This window comes from Falco peregrinus, chromosome 8 (genome assembly GCF_023634155.1).
Source record: "Falco peregrinus isolate bFalPer1 chromosome 8, bFalPer1.pri, whole genome shotgun sequence".
Lineage (NCBI taxonomy): Eukaryota > Metazoa > Chordata > Aves > Falconiformes > Falconidae > Falco > Falco peregrinus.
In genome coordinates this window covers 11,561,985-11,582,315 of record NC_073728.1, presented here as the reverse complement: position 1 = coordinate 11,582,315, position 20,331 = coordinate 11,561,985, and the positions used below count along the sequence as shown (strand labels likewise).

Sequence of the window (20,331 nt, the reverse complement as noted above, 5' to 3'; positions counted from 1 at the left end):
GGCTGAGAACCACTCATGAGGGGGACTTGTTTGGCAACATAGTATTAGCCATGGATTTAGCATTAGTGCTGATTGTAGTTTGTGGGCATTTGAAAAGTTATATGCAAGAATGGGAAATTAAATAAATTGGGCAGAGGCAGCAATAACATATCTGTCCTCTCACACTGTCCCTGTGTCACCTCATTCATAGCTGAGGCTGCTGTCAGTTCTTGAGAGCTGAAACCACAGCAGGCTCTCGGGGGAGATGCACACCTACAGCTGGCGTTTGGTTAACAGCGTGACATTTTTCATCTTACTCATCACACTGGTATACACAGGAGGTGAACAAAAACCGAGCCACATGGCAATCCATTCAAAACACATTTTTTACTTATTTCTTGGGAGTATAAGGCACTTGATTTTTTAAAAATGGAACACTGTCATGGACAAACATAAACATCACCAAGAACTGTTAAATGTCTACATGTCTGATGAAGTCCCTCTTGTGTAGCTTGTTGAAGCAGTAGTGTTTATTCAGGCTTTGTCTTGCTCCCACTCCCTGCACTTGGCATAAAGATGCATGAAAGTGGGCAGCACCACACCCCCATATGAAAAAGGAAGGGCAACCAGAGACACTCTGCACCATGCTGCTTTCCCATCCCAATTGCTGGACCCCCCTCCCTGACAAACTTTACCACAAACCTCAATAGAAATGGAAATTGTAGAAAACCAAGCTGTACGGGACTCAAGCAGCTTAATTTATGCTTGTGCTGGAGCACAGGATCACCTTTACTCATACCATTCCTGACACTCTGGTCTTAAACACTCTGGTGCTGAACAGTCCCAGCCTGACAGGCAGCCTGTTCCTCCTGCCACTGGGCCAGAGGGATGCTTTTTTGGGAGGATTCACATCTTCTTTCTGGTGGGCAGCAGCGCACACAGGCACATTTTGGTGCAGTTAAGACTAACTTGCAGGACTGTCGTCTCCAATGGAAGCCACAGTGGGGAGGACATGGACTTGGATGGAAACAGCGTTGCCAAAGGATGTCCTGGGAGAAAAGCACGGCCTGCGATGGATTGGAGATGGGGAAAAATGTGAAATACTCTTTTGACACCCAGGGTTGGTGAGAAGTCAGTGAGACCCCAGGAGCCACCGGAGCAGCTGTTGTGGCATCTTGTTCTCTTCAGACATGAATCCTGGTCACAAAGTAGGGGGTAGAAATAACCCAAAGCTTGTTCATTTCAGCATTTTTATTAAACAGTGCTCCACTCTGCAGTTGTACACCAGGCCCTGACAATCCCCTGGGGTGTACGAACCCTGGGGTGTGATGGTGCTGTGACATCAGGCTGCACAAACCATCTCCTTTACAGAAGCAGTGCCCAGGAGAAGCCCAGGCTCAGAGCAACGTCCCTACGCTGCCATCACACCAGCCAAGTGAGGAGGTAAATTACAGCAGGCCTCACGTACTACAGGATCCCACCCCCAAACTGTTTTGATTAGCCAAATCACGCTCTTGGGGCTGTGCTTTCTCCTTTCCAGTCACCTCCCTGTGTTGTTTAGGCCCCATGAACAACAGGGGATGACCACTGCTGAGTCTGCACGAGCTTCTGATGGGGATGCTGGGCCCAAAGTTACTCTGCAATTCAGGCTGTCTTTTGATGAACTTCCAGAAAACATGTGATGGCAACAGGAGGCTGGGCTTTGAGGATCAGGCAGCCTTCCAGGAATGGTTTCTATTCTTTGCTGGAGCAGCCCATCCAGCAGGTTCTTGGAGGTCTGCCTATGCCACTGCGGCGAGGCTGCCTTGCATTCAGGCACCTGTGAGCTAGCTGCATTAGTATGCCAGGTCTGGTTCTCCTGCTTCACCTATCGCTGGTGCAGGAGCATGCTGGCTTGGAGCCTGCCGATACTGCCCTGCAGCTGCTTGCCTGCTCTTAAGCGGCCTGAGGCACTCAGCAACTGAGCCCTTAAAAGATGAGAACTCATGTCCACTGTTGTGCAGGCAGAGGAGCTGCCCTCAATCAGCAAAGTGGTACAGCTGCATCAGTAACTATCACTCTGCTCAGAGTTTAGCTCATGCTTAGTGCTAAGGAAGTGTTTTACAGGGTCATGTCCCTAATTGCTGCAAATTAGTATAGCATCAGCTAAGGATGGAAAAGTAGATTACCCCTTGCAAGTATCTGGTCTGCTTGACAGGTCAAAGCTATTTAACCTAGGGCAGATTTTCCAGTTGGGTTGATGTGTGGTTGCATATCAAACTACAACAAGCAGTAACAAGGCAAACAAGTGGCTCAAATTATCAGGTTCAGGAAAGCTTATAAAACAAAGCATGTAAACATCTATATAGGTAATAGGTTAAACACTGAAAAACTCAGTGGAATACATTTCATTTCCCATGCTGCTGCTGGTGGGCCTAGCATCAACTAACACCTATAGTATTCATACACAATTTTAAATAATGACTGCAGAATCAACTTTCAAAGGTAAACAGAAGAGACCACACCAGCAAGCGCGCTTAGCTCACTTCTAGACTGGGGTTTTCCATTAAATCATCAATGGACTTCTGCAAGGTTTAGCATAAGATGGGCAAATAAGCACAAAAGCTAGTGGATTATTTGTCTGTCACTGGAAAAAAAGCACAGAAGAGCTATACATAGCCTTTGTCTTTAAAAAAGACAGGTGAAAATTCAGGGCAAGCTTTGGTATGTCAGTTCCAGCTGTGCCACTTGCAATCTTGACATTAAAAAAACATATATAAAGACTCCACAGTCCATCACATTTGCTTTGCGTGGAGCAGCGCAGCTACTGAACTGCCTAGTCCCTGGCTGCTCAGAAAGAAAACACTTAAAAGCAACTTGCAGGGCAAGAGTCTCAGTTTTTCATTTTCCAAAGGCAACTAAATTCCTGCAACTATTTGTCAGCACACAAAAAAAAAAAAAAAAATGGCCAAAGTTACATTAAATAGAAAATTTCTTGCCAGGAAATGGGACACAGAAAACAGCAGAACTCTATAGCCAACAAAATACTGTGCATTTTATCCATGCTCCCACCTTCAGCTCTGTGTTTTTAAGAGACAACAGCAAAATGTGTATTCTGTCTTTTAAATTGAAACAATGCAATGAGATGACTAGAAATATTAGAAAACTCAGCATGCCCTCAGAAGGATGGATTTACATTGTCAGGTGAACAATGATGAGTTTGGAAGAAGGAGAAAACAGCTTCGAACTGTTTTTCCCAGTGCGGAAGGATTCAGGCAGGAAACTGCCAAACTCAGATTTAGAGTTCAAATGCAGGGAATTTCGCCTTGGTTGGCACCAGCAGGTCAGCAAGAAAGTAAATCGTTCCAGCCATTCCTGAGGATAAGAAAAAACACAACGTGCTTCAGAGAGATTCCTTTTGGGCACCTATTTTATCAGTTATCTAGGGGGTGAATGAGTCATGAAGACATAAGCAAGGAAAACGTTTTTCAGAAGCACCTAAATTTCCAAGGTCTGAACCCAGGTTTCCCGAGCAACTTAGGTACTTCAGTGCGGAAAACATTTCAAAGTTGTTCAAATGTTGCAAATCACCTGGGAAAACATGATGGGTCTTCCCCTCCTGCAGCTCCCTCCCTTCTGCTTTACCTGTCCACAGGTTTAATAATCTGAACATTTTTGCAAAACTTTGGACCCAGTGACATGCTGCCTCAGGTCCTCACTGATCTAACTCCCCTTGTTCCTGAAGCAAAGCTAGGGAGATCTATGTTAGCTGATGAAACGGCTCTTTCAGTAATACCTGCTGATGGCAGATTTTGGGGGAGAGCTTAGGAGGAGCCACAAAGTGCCAGAGGAGCCAACAAGGCCTACAAAAGCAGCCATTTGTTCCTCAGTCAACTTTGGAATGGAACTGGTTTTAATCCTTAAAAATGCACAGAAAAGAGACTGAGAAGCCAGGCTACAAATTACCGTAAGGTAGACTTTGGCCTGTACCCATTAAGAATTCCCCTTGAGACCTGTGTGCAGAATCTGTGTGGGAGGCCCAAGAGGACAAGATGCTCCAGCTAAGACATTAGTCTGTGCTACAAAAAGACTACTTATGGAAAAGGGTAAAAAAAGTAGATACAATTTCCTTCCCATCCTCTACACTAAGTTTTGCAAAGACTTCAGTGAAGCATTTATTTTGTTTTCCTTGGTGCTAGATTGGCTCAGATCGAGGAGAAAAACACAAGCCTAGAGATAGAGGTTACCTTCAAAGAGAGAGAATGGTGTGTCTGGAGTCCTGCACCCATGTTGGCCATAGCTTAAACACCACTCTGCAAACTGAGAGGAAAAAAAATGTTTACATTTTGTTGAGGACAGATCTTAAATAAAATACCACCCTCATACTCACATTATCTCTTGCAGAGCTAAGCTTCTGCAGGGATATTCCTTCTGTACAGGCTGTCAGAAAATGACTGCACTGCTGAAGGACTAGTCTAGTGGAGCTAGTCAGATCTAGCTGCATCTCTGCCACAGTAGAAATTGGGTTTCAAAGGCAAAGCCAGTGACATAAAAGGCAGAAGTGAACAATCCCCTCTCTCTTCCTCACACAGGTACTTACCTTGCAAGCCCTGTACAGGTATTTCATATTCTGCGTGAGGTTGTACAGTGTGAGGAAGCCATAAGCGTTGCCAGCTGTCCCATGGCACAGCCCATAGCCTTTCTTCAGTAACCCATGCTGCCAGATCACTTCTGCACACTGCAAGGCATCATTTAGATACTGCTGCTCCCCAAAGACCTACAGAGACAAGAAATATTCCCCCTTGCTGAGGCAATTTCCTCCACACCAAGGGCATCCCTGTGTGATGGGGAGGCTTGGGTTAATTAGTTTCTCTCCTATGGAAGTCTTAATGCTGTGACTTTGTTGTCTACTTTAAAGGAGAATGTTTTTGATATGATGAATGGGACTGTAGGACCATTACTTCACAGACAACTAGTTGTCACCATCAGTCACCTGCTACAGGACACCCCACACAGCTGATGGGTATTTTCAGAAACAATTTTTAAAAAGACTAATTTCCATACCAGTCAGTGGTCACTGTGGGTGATTTCACTGTAACAAGCCATCCTATTCTCAGGGAGAGAGGGACTCTATTAATAGAGTCTTCTCCATGATGACGTTCCACCTTTAGGGGTCCCCAAAGGGTCTTTGCAAGATTTCTGGTACCTTGTAGGCCTGGACAAGCATGTAGATAACACCTGGTGCCCCATGGCACCAGTGGACGAGTAGGTCTCTGGTGTCATTGATGCATGGAGGGTAATTTCCAGATGTGAACTTTAGTTGGCAGACGTAGTCCACGCTGGGTTTGACTGTGTTGTGCAGTTTTACTTGGCTCACTCCAAGGCCAGGCTAAGAGAGAGAAAGTGTTAAACTGGGGAGAATTACCATTCTGTCTGTCCCTAAGAGGCCCAAGATCTGCCTGAAGGACAGAAACAAACCCAGCTATGACCATGTTCCCTCTTACTCCTTGTCAATAAAGTTATTTCTTTGCTCCAGGCTTTCACACATCACAAACACTCACTTGGCCCCAGGCAGCTCTGTCCTTCAGCAATGACTTATTTCCAGTTATACCCTGGCATCCCCAGAAACAAAGACTGCCCCCAGCATGTCACCTGGCCCTTTAGCAAGAGGGCTTGCTGCTTCTTTTCCTGATAAGTAGGAATAGTTTCAGGTACCCAGAGCTGGAGTGAAGAGATAAACTGTCTAAAATCAGTATTAAGGATGAATACAGGCAATGAGCACCTAGAGCATCTCAGCTCTGACCTGCTGGGCCAGCCATGCTGGTGGGCTGTGATACTGCTTTTTCACAGATGTTTCTGGGTAATTGCAAGGGGGTCACTTCACCGCTGACCTCAGATGGAAAACAAGGGAGTGACTTGAGTCCTCTTCCAATGACACTACCTCACATGAAATCTGTGCAGTTCTGATTTCCCATGCCAGACTGCAGCGAGCACTCTCACCTAAGGGTCACACTGTTCCCAGGTTGATAACTTGAAAATTAAAAAGCAATGCTTGTGCTGTAAAACCATTAGAGGTAAGAGTCCAATGTTGTCCTCTCCATATCTCCCTTGTTTGCTTCTCCCAAAGCCTTTTGTGCATCATGCCTGGCTGATCCAGGCTCCTTGTACTTCATACTGCAGAGAAGCATGAAGCCCATGCAGTATTTTATGGGATACAACCTCAGCGACTCGGTGCAAATTCAGGCTCACTGCACACTGCTGCCTTCTCTGCTCCCAACTAGCTGTTCTGTATTCCTGGGCAATAATCACCTCACATCCTCCTCTTGCCAAATCTCCTCCCACTTACAAGATACCAACCACCCCTTCCTCTCTGAGTCAAGTAAGAGGGTTATATTCACAGGAACTATGCTTATCTTGTATATGGGATTGAACTTTGAGGGCCCTGAAGGAAAGCTCAAATACTTGAAACCTGGTGGGTTCTTTTCCCCTTGCTGTGACAGCTGGGTCTAATAAAAGATATCACCTTCTTCTATGCTAAAATAATTTGCGTTGCTCAGTGGGTGCCCTTAATGCTTTGAAAAGGCAATGTCATTTATTGCTGCTATTTTTCAGAGCTTAAGCACTGTACATTTATGCACAAAGTGACCCACATAGGGAAATCACCACCCTCATTTGAGCTGGGGAAGGGAATATTGCCAGAGTTCCAGCAAGTTGTGCAAAGCTGTGAGAAAGACAGCATCAAAGCAAAGCGGCACTGCAGCTCTCAACTTCTCGTCTTGCCATGCCTTCTTCAGGCACTGCAGAACTCAGCTGCTTTATCAAAGTAAAAAGTCCCACCTCTTTCACCTTTAGATACAGGCCCTGATTTGGAAACAAAGCATTTCCCGCCTTCCTACTATGAACAAAATCTCTTTCACTATGATTTTCTTACAAAGATTCTCAATTTGTAATGGTCTGGGATTGCTCCAAGTAACCACCTCAAAAAATGCAGGCAGCCCGCAGACACCATCAAATGGGAGTACTTCACAAGCAATTAATACAAGAGGGGGAAGCTCAAACCCAGCTGTCCTACAGGTCTCCATTATGTGAAACTGCTGGTATAATGCAGGTCACACTTCTCTACAGATCTCCATGGAGGTGGGAATTTCAATCTCGCACACTTGGAGAAAACCTTTAGAAGTGGAGGTGCATGATCACCCACAGAAGTCAATCAGACAAGGGACCTTACCAGCCTGTCATCACCAAGAGCCAACTCAAATGCTCCTCCTTGTTCAAAGAAATGTGAAACAGCTGCTAAAGGTCCATCCCCTCCAGTGCCTCTTACCTGCATGAGATAGTAGTAAATCCCAGCCAAACCATGGGCTGCCCCTACATAGTACTCCTGGTACCACTCATACATCAGCGGGCTCTTTGCTGTGAAGTTCCTCCTTTTGGCCAAGCTCTCTCCTGAGGCTACAACTGCTTCACAGACCTATGGATGGGAACAGATGTGGGTGAAGGAAATGCTGCTGTATTGGACATAGCACAGTGAGTATCCTGACACAGATCAGAAGAGTTGTTTTTCTGCCCAAGCATAGAGAAGAGTGTGGGTGAGGGAGTGAAATGTATGCCAGGTCAGTACTGCCTATGGATTTGTATGTGTGGTGGGTGGGCATGTGGTGCTTTGTCCATTTGGAAGAAGAGCAGCAGGCATACCATGATGCATTTTCTCCCTTCCAGAGTTCTCTACATCTTGCATTGATTTTTACCTGCAGATGAGCTGCATGGGAAGAGACAGTTAACAAATCAACAGAAGCCACAGTACCTGCTGAATGTGACTTTGAGGGATCTTTTCCTCTCCAAAGTGCTTGTTCACAAATATTAGCGCATAGAGATAGCCTATGCGCCCGTACAGCAGTTCATCTGGAACTCGTGGGTCAAGCTTGTGTAGATGGAGCAAACTACAAAGAAAAATTCACATGGGGAAGATTAGAGGACACTCAAAGCCATCTAACCAAGTAGTGAGACTGGAGCTCAGAAACATGGTTGGTCCCTTCATGCTGCCTGTGCCCTGGGAGATGTCAGGCCAGTCTGGTTCTCAGCCTTCCAGCTACACCAAGTGCAGAATTCCTCCTTCCCCTCTGCTTTTTTTTTTTTTTTTTTTTGGCTTATTGCTTTAGTCTGCTCAGCTCTTTACAATGCAGTCATACTATGTGCTTGTTCTTTAAAACATCAGCTCCAGGAAAGCTACTTGCAGGGAAACGTGGACTATAGGAAATGGTCAGCATAAAGTTGTTCAAGCAATGCTAGAAAGTCAAACTAGGGCTGATGGTATGTGGAAGAATCTCACCCCTTGTGCTTGGAAGTCCTGATAGAAAAGCCCCTTTCTCTCCATGCCTGAGAGGGGCACTCTGTCAGTGGAAAAAGAGGGGCCTCTATGAACTAAAAATCTAGGTAAGAGGTGGGGATAAGCAGCTGAAAATATTGTTTAACATCAAGCCTCTGTGGCACATACAAGACATCTTTTCTAGGGTTGAGCAGTAGTGAGAACAGCTCAGCAGTGTGTGCTGTGGGCTGGCTGTGGTGCGACCCCACACTGAGGACAGCTTGGCTGGCACTAGGCTTTAGCCCGTATGTGCAGAGCGAGAGGTCTGCTGGACTCAGATACTTTGCCATTTTTCTATTATCATGTTGCAAAGTTGGTGATATTCCTGTAGCGCTAACAGAGACTGACAGCTCTTCACACTGGTGTTTTGTAGCCCAGCTCACTCTTAATATGATTTTTCCTTTGTTTTGCCTCTCACCACACTTCCAGCAAGGCTGGATGTCCTTCCCTGTCAGAGCAGCAGGCAGGGATGCGACTAGTTTTGGGTTTATTTTTCTGTTCACCCCTGAGATGACAATCGGAAAAATGCCATCACTTTTAAAATACTAGCATAAGTGTCTTCACGGCTGTTCCCTCAGCCATTTCCTGCTGTGGCTGCAACAGGGGTAGGGCCGAGAAACTACCAGGAGAGCTGTGTGTGTGCGCAGGGCTTCCCTGTCACAGCAGTGTGAGGAGCAGAAAATGTGTCTTGGCAGCCTCTGCTCCTAGGCAGAACAATGTGTTGCACAGGAAAGAACCAAATGTCCACAGTACCCTCAGAGCAGAGAAAGGATGCTGGGCTGTTGACTCCCTTTGGCACTGGACTCAAAGTGAGCAGGGTTATTGAAGTAGAAAGGAAAGAGCAGTGTCTCAAGGTGGACTGGCCCCAGGCCTCATGTACCACTCCAGATGCGCATTGCTCCATGGGGGAGACTTCTCACAGATTAAACCCAAGAGACAGACTTTACATCCAAGACTAGGCATAAGTGCAGGTCCCTCTCAGTTGTGTGAGCTGAAAGCAAAGCCCTGCTGTCTCCTCATGTCCCCTGTCCCCAAGTCCAAGGAAGGCAGATAGAGAGGAGGGTTTCCAAGGAAGAAAACAGTGTTTTGACAGATGGACTGGCCAGCAGCACGCTGGCCAGAAGAGATGCTGGCTGGTGATGTTGTTTGGCTCTGAGATGTCAGGGAAATGTCAGGTGCAATAGAAGGAATGGGTGGGTGGATAAATAGTAATACCCATAGCAGGGATTTTCTGAGGTCTGGATGTGAAACCTTCTTTTCATGGGGAAATCCAGAGCAGCTGGAGCTACTGTTCTTGCTCCTTACACATTGTTGTGTCTACCTCTAGCTGCTTTCCCAGCCAGGATAATCAGGGGAGGAAGCCTGCCAGCAGTTTCTATTGTTTCTGAAATGTGGGGCAGGGCTGCATGGCGTGCATGCAGCAAGACATGCCGGGGATACTGCTGGACTGATTGCATGCAGAATGCATTTCTTGGGTGTAAGGGGGTAAATACAGGTCCCTGAAAGGAAGAGCCACTCCTGCTCACATATCAGCCTATTACCTCAACTCTCAAAAATCAGTAGTTTCTGGACAGAAGGGAAGTGAGACAGCTGTAGAGCAAGATGCGAGTTTTGTATGCTACTGGCTCTAAAAGCAAATCTTTGACCTTCTGAATTGGTGGGAGATGGCGGTGAAAAGAGGACTCCTGGAACACAGCTCAGATTTTCACAGGCTCTTGGAAAATGGGACGCCCTGAAACATTAGTCTCTCCAGAGCATAAAAGCACATTTGTTGGTCATTAACTCATTTAGGCAAGAGCAAGGAGGTAAGAAAACACAAGGTTCTGTCTCTTCCACTGCAGGTAAAAACTGGCTGATGGATTCCCTCCTCGGGCTCAGTAAAGATGAGGTGCTTTAAAAGACTGAGAACAAAATGGAGAGGCCCTCCTTCTCCACAGCTGCAACAGAAGTGCACTCTCTATGCACTTGCACTGCATAAATAAGCAACTGGTCTGTAACTAAACAGCATATGCAAAACCCACTTAGGAGTTTTATTAAGGGAACTATTTCTTAAAGAAATACTCTCTTTTTAAAGGTAGCATGGTCAGGCTAACTGCTCTGGGAATTAGTGGCAAAGTAAGGATGTAACTGTTTCTTCGAGAAAGCCACATTTTTCTTTTTTCCTCCTCTCAGATGTATGAAGAAACCAATTTCCACGGCTCTGCCTTTATTATGCCATTAGATGGCAGTGCAGAATTAATAATGAGTTCCCATTCTGCCACAAAACTGTAGGCAGAACAGAAGGGATACGGGGAGGAGAGATCTACAGCAAGAAAACATTAATTAGGGTTTTTTCACAACTTGGGGCTTATGCATTGACCACAACTGGCCTGTAATGTTTGATAGATTAGTTCCCTTTTTGTTAGCAAATACATTACTCGTAGTGAGATTCACCACTCTGATACAGTATTAAGCAAAACCTAAACGACAGATTATTTAAAAAATAAAGAAGAGAGTTCTGTCCTCAGACTGACTTTATCCACATAAACCAGAAGCTATTCTTAGTTACAGGAGTGGGAACTTGCTGTCCAAACCATACAGGCACCTCTGATTCCCACCCGTGGCTTTTTAAATTGAAATTATGCATCACTTGCTCGGCTGCTTAAAGGCACTTAGTGTTGTTTTGAAATGTGAGGGGTTTTGTCTTGCTTTTGTGCTGACCGTACGTAAATGGAAACTCTTTACAGGACTTTCTCACCTTCTCAAAACTGATTTCCCTTAAGCAACAAAAGCTTGCAACTGCATCTCCTCCTTCCTCTGCCACATGCTGATCTGACTGTAGGACTGCTTGTCTGTGCTTTTCTGAAGTACCCAACAAAAATACATTTGGAAACAGTTGAGGAAAGGCAGGAAATGGAACTAAATGAATCATAACCAGCTGCATTCAGCAGTTGAAAGGGATGCTTTCCATCTTAGGTTTAAGTCAAGGTCAACTAATAAATAGCAAGTGAAAGCAAGTTACAAAATTAATCTAATAATCCTACCACATTTCTCCTTTTCATCAAAATGGCTGTAAAGCTAAATTTAAGGGTTCCGAAAAAATACCAAACCTCACCTGGTTTGTTTGTCTTTTTTTTTTTTCTTCTTTCTGTGCTTACTGGAATTTTTAAGATGGCAATACCAGCTGAACAATATCCTTGCTCTGCAGGCTGACAGGCAAGTGTGTTTGTCTTTGAGCTAGCTCTTTCACCAAGTTTGTGCTGGCTCACTAAGTTACTGGCTTCTCTCTCAGATAAGACTGCAACAAAATGTATTCAGGCTTGGTGGAGAGTGCCCGCTACAAGCCCAAACCACCTTTATGAGCAAGAGGAACTTCAAGTCACAGGCATAACCAAGCGTTTTACCGAGTGATGCAGTCTTCTGATTGCTTCTGGTTCTGCAGTTTGTGGTAGACAACAGCAGCCACTGCCAGGGGCCCAGCATCTCCACACAAGAAAGTGATGGATCGTTTTGTCAGACAGCTCAGGCTTTTCTTCACGTACTCGTGGGCCACCTGAAGGTAGGCTGGGTCTCCATACACATCATGCAAGTGCAAATACAGCAAAGCAATGCCTGCAAAAGGAACATAAAGGTTGCACCCACCAGAAAAGTTTACCCATTCCACTATGTGCCCTGGCTATTTTAACAAACTTAAAAGCCTGTCCTTCAGCCTCATCTAGAGCATAAGCCTTCTAGACAGACTTCTTGGTCACATCCAGGAGCATAACCCACAGCCTCTTTTCCTGCTTTGTGACCTTGTTGTACCTGATGCTGCTCATGAGTGGACTGCAGATCAAGACAAACAGCATTGTCTGATCCAGGAGGTCCTGGAGGACAGCAGAGCTTCTGATACACAGGTTACATACAGTTTTAGTAGCAAGGAGCAAAAGATGAAACATAGGCAAACCCACCTAAATCTATCAGCTGTACCTGGGACTGTTGCTAAACAGTGGAAGAAAAAAGAAATCATCTTTGAGCAAGATGGTACTTGCAGCAGAGCAGCACTGAGTTGTTGCCCTATCTCAATTATTTTTTCTCATGCCAGGAAGTAAAGGGCTGGATCACTTAGCTTGGATTGGATATCTTAGAAAGTGACACATGATCAGCACTGAGAAGCAGCAACCTTAAGACATTCTACTTGGCTTCCCCCCAACCCCACCCGTGCCCCCAGGGGAAGCACCAGCAAGGTTCTTACAGCTCCCTGGACACCAGTGCATCCTAGAAAAGAAAAGGGCTGTCTTACTCTCCTCTGCAGCACATCATTCATGATATGAGCCCTTGTCCAAAACAGAAAGAGCTACCTTGCATGCTGAAAAAGGCTGCATGGTCTTCCCTGGAGATTTTCAATTGGCTGGCCAGCTACAGAAGCAACTCCACTACTGAGAAGTCACATCAATTGCTGTCCTTTGCCTCTGCCCTGTCTTCATCCAGGTCTTGGAAGCTTTTAGTAGGTAACTGAAGAGTCCTCAGTAAGGCTGTGTCTGAAAGATCTGCCACATTTGAACTGTCCTTCTGATCTGGAAGGCATCCTCAAACATGCACTGAAGAAAGGTACTGGCCTATATCACTTTGAGAAAAGCTTATTTCTCCCCTTAACAGTAACCATTTCTAAGAGGACTGAGGTCCTGCTTTTAAGCCTAAATTAATTAAGCCAATCTCTGCAGGTTTTGATGTGGTAAGGTGAAGGGAGACAAGCATGCTGCAAAATCCCTTTCCATGATACTGAGGACAATTTTAAATTTAGATCATTTTCTCATTTTGCATGGGTAAGCTCCAAAGCTTCGCACTACAGACAATTCTATTCTGTGTGTCTATTACGGGCAAATTTCCATTTCCTGCTGAAGCTAATAACCTTGTCCTCTCTCTAAGCAGTTCAGCGTTAGTATTTCCAGAGAAAGCTCAGATGTACGGTGTCATTGCTCAAGTCTATGAGGATGTGGAGATGAAGCCCTTCTTTAAAGGGGAACCCTCCTCTTCCAGCTAGCAAATGTCAAGTGATTCTCCTTGATTTATTCAGCAACTAACACAGCTTCTAGCCTTTAATAGGCCTGATAGCTGTTTGAGCACAACTTGCACTCTTGACTTACCTGCTTTAATACATAACTTTTTGCTTTGTAAGTAGCTTCTATTCCCACTGCCATCATACCACCCTAATTATGTATGTAACTACCTTGCTGAGACCACTGCTATAATTGAATTCTTAGAAAGTAAATGTTTCAGCATCATTTTCCTCTGACTTCTTTGCCTCTCCTCTTTTAAAACATTTCTTGCCCCCTTTCCTCCCAGGCCCAAGCATCTTTGGAAAAGACTTCAAAAAACCACTGACCTACATACACTGAAGGATGGAAGGGATAAGCTGCTTCCCCAAGTCATTCATTTCTCCTTTAAAACCCAAAGGCCTTAAAAAATGAATCTAAAGCCAGTTTTCTCAACTCATTCCTCAAGGAATTCATACACCCAAGCCGATCAGAAGGGCACACTGCAGTGCTGCCTTTAGCCCACTGCTTGCTCCGTTGCTACCTGTGAGCCTAAAAGGAAGGAAGGCCAGCAAAGGAGGCCATATCCATGCATAAAGAGGCAATGTTTACAGATGTATGCAGAGGGATACAAAACACAGTCACCAGGGTGGGGAATAGCCTATACTGACCTGTGTGCCTAGATGTAGGCAGCATATTTCAGAGGCAGTGCAGTTGGGAGACAAGAGAGTTCCATCTGAAGAACCTGGCTCAGCTACGCAGTGTTGCTCTCCAGAAGCTATTCCACAGCTCTGCCTTGCTCCCTTTCCAATAATACCTTCCCCACCCCAACTGACGAGGTAGGGTTTGCCAGCTGACTGGTTGTTTGTTTGGCATGCTTCAAGTGCTATACAAACACAGCATCATCAGTTAAATGGGTCTAGGTAAGCAGTGGATCTGCTCCATTTCTGTGTGCCCTGGAGGTCCGTGTTCAGTGTCCCAGTTGGAATTGTGACCTTTTTTTTGTGACCTCGGAGACTCCTGATTGTTTCCAGCAGAACTGCCATGCAGCAGCTGCCTGTGGCCTGCTATTGCCAAAGATGTATGGGCTTTATTCTGTTTACTGATTGCTACTGGACTTTCTTTGTTGTGGTTTCTTCGATTTTTTTTGCTTCTTGCACTGTTGAGACCTACTGCATAGCCACATGTGATGGAGGATGCATCAGATGTCATTTGGTGCAGAACAACAGTGAACACGTGCTACTGACAGCGTATCTTTTAGCAGGGCTCTGATGACTGAAACTGTAACCTCTAGTGCGTAGGAAGCCAATACGCTGGAGTGTTAATGCCTGAGATGCTTGCTCACTGCAGGAAACCAGGAGGCAAAAATAAATTCTGCTTGTCTCTCACAAAGCCTGTTAATTTCACATCTTCAGCAGGACACTAAACACCACCTCTCTTCTTGCTGTCTTTTATGAGCAGTATTGTAGATGCAGAGGGGTACTGTGCATTAGAGATTTCTTTTGAGTGGGGCAGAGGAGACTTAAATGTACATAGTAGAAAATGGAATTGTTTGCACCAGCTGTACCAGTTGGCTAGTGCTGATGGCCCTGATTTTAGCAACCATTGCTTTCAACAGAGCAGACATCACTGGAGATACCAAAGAAGGTCCTGCTCAAGAGCTAAAGCACTGCAGCAGGCTGAGGGAATCTCTCATCCATATGACCATTCTGTTGATCAAAGAGAAGTAAAGCTGTGCCTCACCTACCCTGCAAGTTTAACCTTGCTCTTTTATGTTGGATTGCACTACCACTGCAAACAATTCTGCTGGTGGGAGAACAGCAGTAGTGAGACAAAGCTTCCCCTTCACACTGAATAGAGTGGATAACATTGAGAGGAAGCGTGGCTTGGTGTCAGCTCCCTGCAGTCCCCTCGCTGCCAGCAGCAGCACGGATGTCCATCAGATTGTTCTGAACACACCTCCTTGTCCACCAGGGGCTGAGCTGAAACGTGGTCCTTTCACACGGGACACTAGGTTGCCACATGAGGAGATTTCTTGACCTAATTTGGACCAGTTCCAAACCTACCATCTACAGTAATAAACAGCTCAGAGTTCTTGTGCTGACCCAGGGAAGTCAGCCAGCACCCTCAAAGCAGAATGTCAACACAGAAGAAAGAAGTGGAAACTGGTCTCTGCACATAGTTATGAAGCCTGATGGTTTCTGCTGAGAAAACTGATGTCACTCGTAATGAGTCAGGCATAGGGTAAAAGTTACAGAGGGGGTGGCATAGCTCTACTGCCCAGCTCAAAGGATATAAGCATCTTTTCTGGTGCAGATGCATGGATGTTATCTTGTGCTCAGAAGTCATGCCAAAGCCATGCTGAATGGGACAGCGAGACACCGCCTCTGGAGGGCTGTATCATGCCACGTTCAGAATTGTCTGGGCAGCTGCAGGTGCATTTTACTACAGCTTACTGCTTGCCTTCCTAGCGCATTGTGGGACACTGGGCATTTCTCAGGATGCCTCAGCTTTTTCAGCCTTAAAACCTGGGTAACAACACTTCTTTTGTAAAACTTTTTACAGAAGAAGATTCCCTTGCACCCCCCACCCCCCCAAAAAAACCCCAACCCACCACCAGTCCAGTCCAAACTAAACCAACCCATTACCTACCGCATCACAGAACTGTGCAACAGACTAGGTTAGAAGAGATCTGTGGAAGTGATCTGATCCAAACATCTGAAAGTAAGGCCAGCTTCAATTTTACATCCCATCGCTCTCTGAACCTTGTCCAGTCAAATAGTGACTATCTCCGAGAATGGAGATTTCACACTACTCACCAAGCACTTGGCAGGAATGTGGTTTATGCGTGTGATACAAGGCACTCTATTCTCTCATCAAACGCAGCCTCACTGCCTCTTATTCTGTAGGGATTATTTTGTTTTTCTGAACCAAACTCTTAAGAGGATGCAAGTTCTCTGGGTTCTGAGGTTAAAACTAAGATACTGCGCTAAAGTGAATGAAAGGTGTTTTTCTAGAAGCCTTCCTGAACTGGTACGGTCAGAATTTCTATCCATTATTAAATGACTTTTCTTTCCTCTGGTGTATCTTTTGAAGAGTCCTTTCAAAAGGCAACTCAGCCCAGCTCCTCATCTCCACTTGCCAACAGGCCAGCCAAAAGCCACAGGTGGGGCAGGCCAGCTGGACTCACTGGTCTGTTTCAGAGGCCCTGAAGCTCTGAAAGCCATGACTATGACATGGCTAAAGAAGGGAATGCTTGCATGGGAAGCAAATTCCAGAGGCACTGCTGTAACATAGAAGAAGGGGAATCTCTTCCGTTTCAGGTGGCAGATCACCTCATTGTCTGGGAAGGACACAACAGTCCAGCACGCACCAGACACGGGAGCTTCCTAGCCTCTGCAGTCAGCTAAGAGGTTACAGGAGTGACATCAGTCTCCTTCCATTGGAACCTTCCATCCCCTTTCCATCATCTGTGCTCCCAGTCGTGGCAGTCATTGGAGCAAGGCCTCCTACGCTAAGAAATACCACCACACCTGTATATACTCTTCAGCACCCTCATGAAAATCTATTTGAAAACAGATGAGGCAGTTGTACTTCTGCCAGGATTTGAACTGCTACTGACTCAGAATTAGCTTACGGCAGTTTACATTCCCTCAGTCAACACTCAGATACCAGCGAAACCGATTAAGACCACAAAAGCTCTTACTGCACTCTAGCTATAAAAGACAAAACAGAATACCACAGCCAAGCCTGGTTTATACCCAGGCATGCACCAGGTGTTGCCTACAGGGCCCTGATCTCTATGGGGAACTTAATGAAACTGTAACAAACTGATTGAAATGTGTTTTGAGGGCGTTCAGCCATTCACTGGGTAATCTTGATCCAAAGTGTGTTTTCACTGCCTCTGAGCTGAAAACAGAAGTCCTTCCCTCCCTCTGCTCCAACTTCAAGTGCCAAGAAGCCATGGCTTCGCTGGCACACATGCAGGCTGAGGGAACAGGGCTCTGTCAAGTGTGTTGGGAAGGCAACAGGCACCGAAGTAAAATGCCAGCATATGCTGTGTATTACTGGGTGTAATGTAGTACACTCTAATATGTTACATTTCACGCAGAGTTTGTGCTAAGAGAGCCGTATTTCAAATCTCTCTCATTAGTGGCCACAAGAGTGTGGGTTCATTTCAGACTGCTGGGCAATGATTTACATGAGAAGATACTCAACAAGCCTTTCCTACATAAGCAATTACAGGAAAAAGCTGCTGTCTTGGCCCAATTAATTTCATCTCTGGAAACCAGTACTGAATAAATTAATATAGCTAGGATTAGAAAAGAAGGGAGGGTGACAAAGATACAGCGTAGTATCTGCAAACTTTACTTCACAGGCTGTGACCTGTGGGAAATCTGTCCATGGTTTTTTTGCTAATCCCATTAGCCAAGGCAACAAAGTTGTGTGCCCAATAAGGAATGATCTGTGGGCAGAAAAAAAGAAGAATCCCTCTTAAGAAACTCCCTTCCAAATAAAACTGAGCTGAAATCCTACCAGAGCTCTCAACCATTGTTGCACAACTGCAGTCACTTTCCAACATGATGCTCCTCAAGGCCACCCTAAGGAAAGGAATATGGCCTCTGGGGAAAGGTGTTTACGTTCTCCCCGCAGAATTTCAGAGTATTCCCAATATCAGCTAATTTTTATCTCCTGAATTATTCTGGCCAGAGGTTGACTGCCATCATGCCAAGTAGCACCCTCATGACTGAAGACCATCTTTATGTATGGAGTGCTTTTCATCTGAGGGGACCTCAGCAGGGTCACACAGGCTGGAAGACTAAACCTGTCTCCCAAGGTGAAATCAGCCAGCACTGAACCAAAATGCATAAATTCACAGGCAGGAGCAGCAGAGTGCTGCCAGGCAGCAACTGATAAAATCAATGCTCTCCCACGCTGGAATTTAATACTGGCATCCTACCATTTCACAGGAACTGCTCTAGAGCACTCTCAGTGCCTGTCTATGCCTGTCTACGTTACTAAAATTTTTAAGCAGGCATTTTTGGCATTGCTGTCATCAAGCTGCAACGTTAGTTCAGCACCAGTGCAAATGAACACCATTTTCCCAAGCAAGTTCCACAGCATCCAAGTGCAAGCCAGCCACACCCAGATTATAATGTAGAAAATTGCCATTTAGGATTGCAGTGTACTGTCCCCCCTCCCAAAACCCCGCGGAGCAATGAAACATCTTGCAGCAACCATGAGGTTAATCACAACTACCCCAGGGTCCCTCCCTAGAGCCTGGCACAGCGCAGAAGGCAGAAAAGCTGACAAAGCATGCAGCAGTAGCCAAGGATGAAGTGGCAGAGAAAGGTGTGTCCTCCCTGGCTCCAGTGGGAAAAAATAGGAGGCAGAAGGTCGGGCACACTCTCAAGGAAGGAAAACCAGGTTGAAAATGCAGCACAAGAGAAAGACAAGCTCCTGGAAGCTTTGCACACAAGAGTTAGTGTGAGGAAGGTTTTCATCCTTCGTAATACTCACATTTGCATTTCTGCTCCTTCCAGCAGATACGGGAGCAGAACTAGCCCTGGCTAAGTGGAGGGGCACTACCTGGGGCACAGGAATGGCGCAACCTGCCAATCAGACAATGTCGTAAGATAAAACTCGGCCCAAACAGAAAAGACAGACATTATCTCAGGCCATAAGCTCACCGCTGCCATATGCAAGGTCTTTTTGCGGGTAAATGACCTATCTCAAGTATCTGCCTACTTCACAAAGCACTGGTTTACTTGTCGCCATCCCCACTACAGCCAGATTTGGAGCCAGTCCCTTCGAAGGCTCCCGTGTTTGCTCTCAAGCAGGTGACGGCTTGGCATAAGTCTGGGACTGTCAACCAAGAGAAGCCCCAGCTGTGCCCTGCAACACTAAAGTCTTCCCTCTGCAGCTCGAAACCTCCAAAACCACAGTCCTGAGAAAGACAGCCCTTTAATGGATTAAAACAGCCAGAAGAAGCACTGTTCTTGACACAAGTCTAACATGATCGTTCAAACACCGCAACAAACCAACAGTCTGCCTCGGCCTGACCTAGAAGTGGGCTCCAGAGAGCTCCTGCCCCATCTGACGCAGCCCAAGCAGGTGCCCTACCTGCCCAGCCGGTGTACGCGGTGCAGTCGTGCGGGTCGGCAGACTTGAGGCCCCTCTCCATCTGCTGCAGCAGCTCTCTGATTTTGTTATTCAGCCGCTGTGTGAATTCAGGGGTCAGCTGTGGAGAAAAAAACCCCCACCACTAAAAGTGAAGGCCACACCGGCAGGCGGATGGGGTTTTGGTAAGCTGGAGCTACCTGGAGGGCGCGTAACTAGGGCACCGGGTGGTTTTAAACCTGGCAGGTCCCCGCTGGAAACCCTCGGGTACCTCAGGGCCGGGCTGGGCCCCTGCTGCCCAGCTGGGGCCGGGAAGGGCCCGCTCCCGCCCCGGCTGCCTCACCCCGGCCCCGCTCACCCTCCCGGCGGTGTCGAAGTAGCCGGTGGCCAAGGACTTGTCATAGTCCGCGTAGGGGTTAGGAAGGGCCCGCTGCGCCATCATGGTGCCGCCGTGCCCGCTCCGCCGCGCTCCGCTCCGCTGGGCCGCGGCCCGGCCCGCCCCGCCCCGGAAGGGAGCGGGCGCTGCTGTCGGTCCCGCCGTTCCCGGCGCTGAGGCGGCGCCTCGCGGCTCCGTGGGGAGTGCGGAGCCTCTCGGGGTTAAGGACCCCTTGCAGCTGCCTCTGGCGGGCTCCCCGGGGGTTAGAGGCTCTGTTCGGCTGGCCCTGGGGGATTTGGGGGGCGCTTCAGCGTTTAGGGGCCCCTTGCAGCTGGCCTTGTGGGGTTTAGGGATTGGTTTGGGTTTTTTTGCTGACTCTGTGGGGCTTAGGGAGCCCTGAAGTGTTTGGGGTCCCCCTGGCTGCTGACCCTGTGGGGCTTAGAGAACGGTGTGGGGTTCAGGGAGCCCTGCAGAGTTTGGGGTCCCCCTGGCAGCTGGCCCTGTGGGGTTTAGAGGAC

The 20,331-nt window shown here is 46.7% G+C and overlaps 1 protein-coding gene across 2 annotated transcripts; it reads right to left on the bottom strand.

Moving 5' to 3' along the window:
- Positions 1 to 1,212: 1,212 nt before the first annotated feature.
- On the bottom strand, positions 1,213 to 19,949 carry LANCL1 (LanC like glutathione S-transferase 1). Of its 2 annotated transcripts, XM_055812267.1 has the most exons (9): positions 19,796 to 19,949; positions 19,441 to 19,558; positions 11,707 to 11,914; positions 7,763 to 7,898; positions 7,283 to 7,429; positions 5,165 to 5,347; positions 4,559 to 4,735; positions 4,206 to 4,278; positions 1,213 to 3,333 (listed from the first exon to the last, which is right to left on the bottom strand). In XM_055812267.1, exons 1-9 carry the CDS (start codon positions 19,877 to 19,879, stop codon positions 3,257 to 3,259), a joined length of 1,203 nt encoding a protein of 400 aa, XP_055668242.1. In that variant the 5' UTR covers positions 19,880 to 19,949; the 3' UTR covers positions 1,213 to 3,256. The 2 variants fall into 2 exon arrangements, with proteins under 2 accessions (XP_055668242.1, XP_055668243.1); XM_055812268.1 differs by lacking the exons at positions 19,441 to 19,558; positions 19,796 to 19,949 and adding an exon at positions 12,643 to 15,875.
- Positions 19,950 to 20,331: the final 382 nt, after the last annotated feature.